Raw genomic sequence first — 6,039 nt, forward strand, 5'->3', positions numbered from 1 at the left:
ACGGCATCGAATAAAGCATGCTGGAAACTAATACTCCACAACATCCCCCCTGCGGACACACCTCTCCCAGCCTGTGCTCCGCCGCCACTTCCTTCAAAACCTTTGAGGAGCCCGCAGGCAGGTTTCACCAGGATGCAGTTCTCATTCCACCACTGAGTGGTTTCACCACCGCAATCCACACGAGGTCACGCAGTTCTCATCTCCACCACCTACCCAGCACCTGTACAAGGAGACCCCCGCTCATCCTCAGTGCCCCGGCGAGGGCTGTGCGTGGTCTGCGCTGTGCTGGTGGCTTTACAGGAGACTCTCGGTGGCTGGGGGTTTGTTCCCTGCTGGAAGGGCCTGTTCTGCCCAGAAAAATAACCTCCAGCTCATTTACCTCTGCGATTTTCAAGCCAAACTCGTGACACTGGCTGGGCCCAAGCCTGGGATTTTTGTAATGCTTCGGTTTACCAGCGGCAGGTCTGCTCATATTTACAGTCATCTCCAGCAACAACTGAGTGCCTGAGCAAATCAGGGGAACAAGGGGCGGTATTTCAAGCCAGACATAAACTGCTGAGTCCTAGGGGTCTTGCTGATGGCAGCTCAGCTGCTTCCCAAGCCCGCTGCAGCATTACCCCAGCCTGCCAGGTAGGCTGGCAGTTTACACACTGAGGGTCCTGCTCCAAGACGGGAACTGAATCCAAATATCCCGGCATGCCATCGTCCCCCGTGGAGCAGCTTCAGAGCTTCCAGGCGGTGACTCGTCCTGGCCTGAAACCAAGGCTCGGCAGTACACGACAGTTGGCTCCTCCTGGAGCACGCCGCTTTTAGCCACTGCAGGTACGAGGACAATTTTTTAGGCTTTACCAGCCTGGGCTCGTGGCATGACAAGCTCAGTCCAGCCCCAGAGCGAGGAGCTGTTCCCCGGACGCTTTCACACCCGAATCATCTCCCCTGAGCCACCCAATTCCCTCTTCCACCTCTGGCCTCCCTCACAGGGCAGGAAGTGTGGTGCTCTTGCTCAGGAATTCCCAGCCTCCAGCCACGTTATCTCCTTCCTTCTAGCTTCCCTCCCTAGCACAGACAGACATGCCAGCGGCGAGGATCCTTCCCCTGGGCCGGGCCGCTTCCTCGATGCTTTCCTCTGAAGCGAGGCCTTCTCCAAACCATCGCTGCAGAAATACTTACTTGTGCCTCGTCTGGAAGGACGCTTCCCTTGCTGAGCGCAGCGGTAAGCAGCAAGCCCCTCGCTGCGGCTGTCCAAGCATCTACTTCAGTGACAGCTTTATTTTAAGGCACGCTTTTCCCAGGGCTTTCCCTGCCCGGCTCGCTACGCGAGCAGGTAAGCACATAAGAGACTGTGAGTGCTTCCTCAACACACGCCGAGAAGCCTTGTTCAACGAAACAGTCAGCTGAAACACCTCAGCCACTACCCCCAAAGCCTTGTGAGCTCTGGGCGCTCGTGTTTTTGCGGAGAGCATCTCGCTTTCTTGCAGTCTGACCTAGCAGAGCACCTCAGCACAAATATCTGACGCGCTGGGAGCCTCACTCGCACAGGACCAGGCAGTAAACAGCTATTTTGTGCAGAAAGCTGCTCAGGTAACCCCGAGCTGCCAGGCACTACTGAGCTCACTCAGCACACGCAAGACTAAAGCACAGGAAAGCTCCTCCAGCGACAGGCTTGCAATAACACCCGTAGCCAGAAGTCACAATGCAAGCTCCACAAAGCAGATGACTTTTTTAATACGTATTTTTTAAAATACATAAATAGGATAAGCTGAAGTAACCTCCAGCAAGTAAAAAAAAAAAAAAGAAATTCTCTCCTCTGCCATTTCTCCGGGTCTGCAGAGCCTGCAGAAGCTGGGTTCAGCTTTGCACAGCTCAGCAGCAGAGCAGTCTCCCCGCTCACCTCTGCGGTGGGATCCAGCTCCAGCCCAGCAGGCCAAAATGGCACTTCCAGCTCGAGCAGACAGGAAGCCAGGAAGTCTTTAACAATTCGCAGCTACAAGAGGGAGTGAAGGGTGGTCAGTGTCTAAATCCAGGCTGGAATCCAGCCAGAACTCAGCGCTAAAGCACTGTCACCTGCTGCCAAATGAGCTAAAAATGCAGAGCTGGAACAATGAAATCCCTTGCAGCGCCTTGCCTTTGGGAAGGGAGAGCAGGCCAGGCCTTCCACAGACATGTTCTCATTTTACAGGACCTCAGAAAGCAGGGTGACTGCGTGAAGGGACTGTTATCTCAGCTGTATACGGAGATAAACATCTGCCAGGGAGAGTTTAGGAGATCCATGACGGGAAGAGAGCAATCCCAGCCTTGCAGACAGGCTCAGCTATCACCTACAAAGAGCTTTCTTCTCAGCCGCTCTCCTTGTTACAGAGAAACCCTCCTGCCAGCCCCCATCCAGCCACATCACAGCTAACAACCCGCAGCACCAGGCACTTGGGCAGCAGCCCTGCTGCAGAGCAGAGACCCCAAAGCCCAGCCCTTAAAGCAGAGCCCAGTATCTGGCAAGGAGGCTCCACGCAGTCTCAGACACCTCCGACCCTCCCCGCAGGAGCACGAGGGACACAGGGACGGAGAAGCCCAGCAGGTTCCTCCTCGGTGCCGCCTGGAGCGCAACAAGAGGGGCCGCAAGCTGCCCGGTGCGGCGGGTGCCTGCCAGCAGCAGGCTCCAGAAGGCTGAGCGGGTCACACGCCGACAGCACCTCCCTTCTCATCACGCCGCGTGTTTTACCCTGCGGCAAGGTCAGCAGCTGCTTTGCTCTTTTTTTTGAGAGAGAAGACGAGGTCCACTCCCTGGCTGTGTGTGGGACAGGCATTGCTGTTTCACAGCAGCTCTGGACATCCCTCTCCACTCCCTCCTCCGCTCGATTTCCCTTTCACTCGCTCCCGGCCCAACCCCTGCCCTTTCCAGCTTTATTTGGAGGCAGCCAGCAGCATTAACCTCATCTTGTGCTCGAGCCTAAGAGGAGTAGGAAACAAACAGCACTGAATTCCACCCCATAACACATCCTCCTTTTGTAGGGCTGGAAAGACGAATCACGAATCGGACGCCGCAGACAAACAGCAATTCAAGTCTCACTCCAAGCCAGCCCCAGGGAGAGCCCCGGGGTGCTGGCACCCAGCTCCCTGCTCAGCACCCAGCACCGCCAGCTGTGCAGGGCCAAGGCCGGGTGCGCAGGCTGCGGCTGCACGGAGGTGGCCCCTATTTAGGGCCTGCCTCTCCCAAATCCTAAAAGAAGCATCGCCTCTTAAAACTGTTGGACAAGTGTCTTCTCAAAATAAAAAGGGTATCCATGGCAACGACTGTATTTAGGAATGGGAGGGCTGGCAGAGGGTTAGAAACCCCAGCAACAGGCCACAGCACTGCTGTTCAAACATATTTGGGTGGAAAAAAAAAATATTATGAGCCTGTCTCAGCTGCTGGCAGGAGCCTGCTGCTCCCAGAACCAGGGTTCCCTGAGGCTGTTGCTGTCGGCTCGTTCCTTGAAGCAGCCCCTCTCCAAGCGATGCCGGGAGGGGACGGGGACAAGCTTCTGCCCTGCTGACCTCGGCGTCTCAAACACAGGATGCAGGTGGGGACTGCAGTGGCTGGGACTGTGCAGCACGTCAGGAGCTGTGGGTGTTTAAATGCCTCATGACAGAGTGAGAAGAAAAGGAAACAAAACGTAAGGTAATAGCAGTAAACCCATGCACTTGATGGATCAATTCAAAACATTGCTTTTTTAAAGCATGTTTCCTTGAGAGACAAGCATGCACATCGCTTTGCTTCCCCAATTCTGCTGGAAATGCAGAGCCCTGAGCACAAGAAGCTCAAGTTAAATTCGCATCACAACACTGCACACAAAGCCACCTGGAAAGGTTTAACCCAGAAGACGCATCCTGAGCCACAAACCTGCAGAACTCCCCAGCAATACAGCCTACAGAACCAACGTCACCGTCCGTGTGAGCAGAGGCCATAACAGACACCCCACGCTTGATTTCAGCCCGAGGAAGAGCTCTGGATTTCAACACCATAATCTAATCCCGCTCGCTCTGTGAAAAAGCATTAAATCGGCCTCCTGACCTTGAGGCATCAGCACCAGCCACGTGCAAACAGCATCTTGTCCACGTAAGACTCGTTCTGTGGGCACTCAGAATAACCCATCCTCCAGCACTACACGGAGCCACGGGCTACCAAAGAGCGAATTCCCCCCGGCTGCCCTGCAGGAAGCTCAGCAAACCCCTCCACGGAGCCCAAGTCTAGCGAGAGGGGCTGGCACTGCGGCTCGGGCAGACAGGGAAGCCTCAGACGTCCAGACCAGCCAAAGGAGAGAGAGTTCAGCAGTGGGACAACGTAACGTGACTTCAGCCTTCCCTGCTGGAATGTCTCCACGGGCTAAAACGTCATTCTCCCACAGGCAGGCATCTCTGCAAGCAGGACAAACGAGGGGGGGAGAAAGGGGAGGGAGGCACACACACACACCACGCGTGCCTTCCAGCGGCTCTCGCCAGAGGAACCAGCGCTCCTGCCACCACAACAGCCCAGCGCGGGTAAGGGGGCTCAAAAAGACAACTCATTGCCTCCCCTGATTTTTATTTATTTTTTAAGGTGCTCTAAGCACCGAGCTTCCAATCAGCCCCAAACAAGCTGGCAGGAGTCACAGACCGATCTCTTGAGAAGATGGGTTTATTTTCTCACAAAGGTAACAGACAGTACGACGACAAACTTTACTAGAGGGCCCCCTGCCTATTTATTCACTTTCTGGTCCTGGCCAGGGAGCACAGCCAGGTCTCGGAGCCTGCCCCACGAGCCTGTGCAAGCCCTGTTTGTATTTTTACTGCTTCACATTTAGATCCATGCAGGACTAGCCAAAGGGAGCTGCGGGGAGATCTGAGCTAGGCAGGACACAGCTCAACTCCCCACCCCAGCACACGCCGTCCCCTTGCTGCTGTGTGCAGCAATTCAGACTCCAGGCTGAGGAACTCCAGAAAGCAAGGGGGGGGGGAAAGAAACAGGGGACATCTTCCTAGAGCCCTTTAGAAGTCAACCCTCACTCCACAAACGCTCCCCGCCTGTCACTGGGCTGCGGGGAAGCAAAGGAAGCTCAGAAGGCGCGCACGCAGCCAGTCACTCACCTTGGAGCTGGGCAGACAGCGCTTCCTGCTGCTGCTTGTATTTCTGGGCCAGGGCTTCAGCACTCCTCACCTTCTGCTGCAAGTGATGGTACAGGAAAACTCCCGAGCCTAAGCACACCACTGCCAGCAGGCAAAACCCGGTCTGCAGGAGCCCCTTCTGCCTCCTCGAGCACATGCCCGTGCCCATGATGGGGCTGAAGCAAAGCAATGCAGCGCTGCCTCCCTGGTGTTGCTACAGCATCTGATTTTTTTTTTTTTTAATTTTTTTTCCCCGCAGACAGCTCCTTTCCTCCGCAAATCCCTTCGGTTACCCTCTGCCAGGTTCGATCCAAGTCTCAGTCCGCTCCTCCCCAGCCCTCAAAGCAGCAGAGGATGCTCCAGAAGCGGGTTATTCCTCATCGCCCGGGGGAGAGGAGCGCAGGCGACCGCCGCTGGCCGAGCAGAGCCGCATCCTTCAGCTGCGAACCGCCGCGGGGTCCGGCCCGGGAGGCGGCGGGGGGCTGCCGGGGGGACCCTGCGGAGGAGGAGAGAAAGTTTTTGCTTCCCATGTGCTGCAGGAGGAGGAGGAGGAGGAGGACGAGAGGGGGGGCAGCCGTGGCGCTGGGCTCGTCCCACCTCCCCCTCTCCGGCACCGACCGGAAAAAATAAGCCGTGGGCTGAGGAGTGCTCCTGCTCCCTCCCTCCGCTTCCCTCCCCGCCTGCCGGCGGATGCCGAGGGGAAGCCGCAGCCCCGGGGCCGCCAGAGGGGCTGGGGGGCTGCCCGGGGAGCCCCCCAATGTCCTGGGGGTCTCCCTCAGCACCCCAGGGGCACGGGGAGCCAGCACGGCACCTCCACCCCAAAGCAGCTTGAGCCACCCGCTGCCCCCCGTTGCTCTCCGCTCCCCTTTCTGCACCGCGGGCACCTGTTGCTACCAGGAGGCAGCTGAGGGACGTTTGCCT

General features: G+C 57.0%; 1 protein-coding gene across 3 annotated transcripts in view; it reads right to left on the reverse strand.

Moving 5' to 3' along the window:
* LOC106044648 (Golgi integral membrane protein 4-like) overlaps positions 1 to 5,645 on the reverse strand; it is a 32,324-nt gene extending 26,679 nt beyond the window's left edge. The window contains exon 1 of one of the 3 annotated variants that reach the window (XM_013194804.3): positions 5,101 to 5,645. In XM_013194804.3, the coding sequence (XP_013050258.3) occupies positions 5,101 to 5,287 (187 nt within the window). In that variant the 5' untranslated portion in view covers positions 5,288 to 5,645. Of the gene's footprint in view, positions 1 to 4,048; positions 4,309 to 5,100 lie in introns of those variants that run through there. The other 2 variants (XM_013194803.3, XM_013194805.3) reach the window with 2 other exon arrangements.
* Between the last annotated feature and the right edge of the window lie 394 nt (positions 5,646 to 6,039).

Source organism: Anser cygnoides, chromosome 23, assembly GCF_040182565.1.
Source record: "Anser cygnoides isolate HZ-2024a breed goose chromosome 23, Taihu_goose_T2T_genome, whole genome shotgun sequence".
NCBI lineage: Eukaryota > Metazoa > Chordata > Aves > Anseriformes > Anatidae > Anser > Anser cygnoides.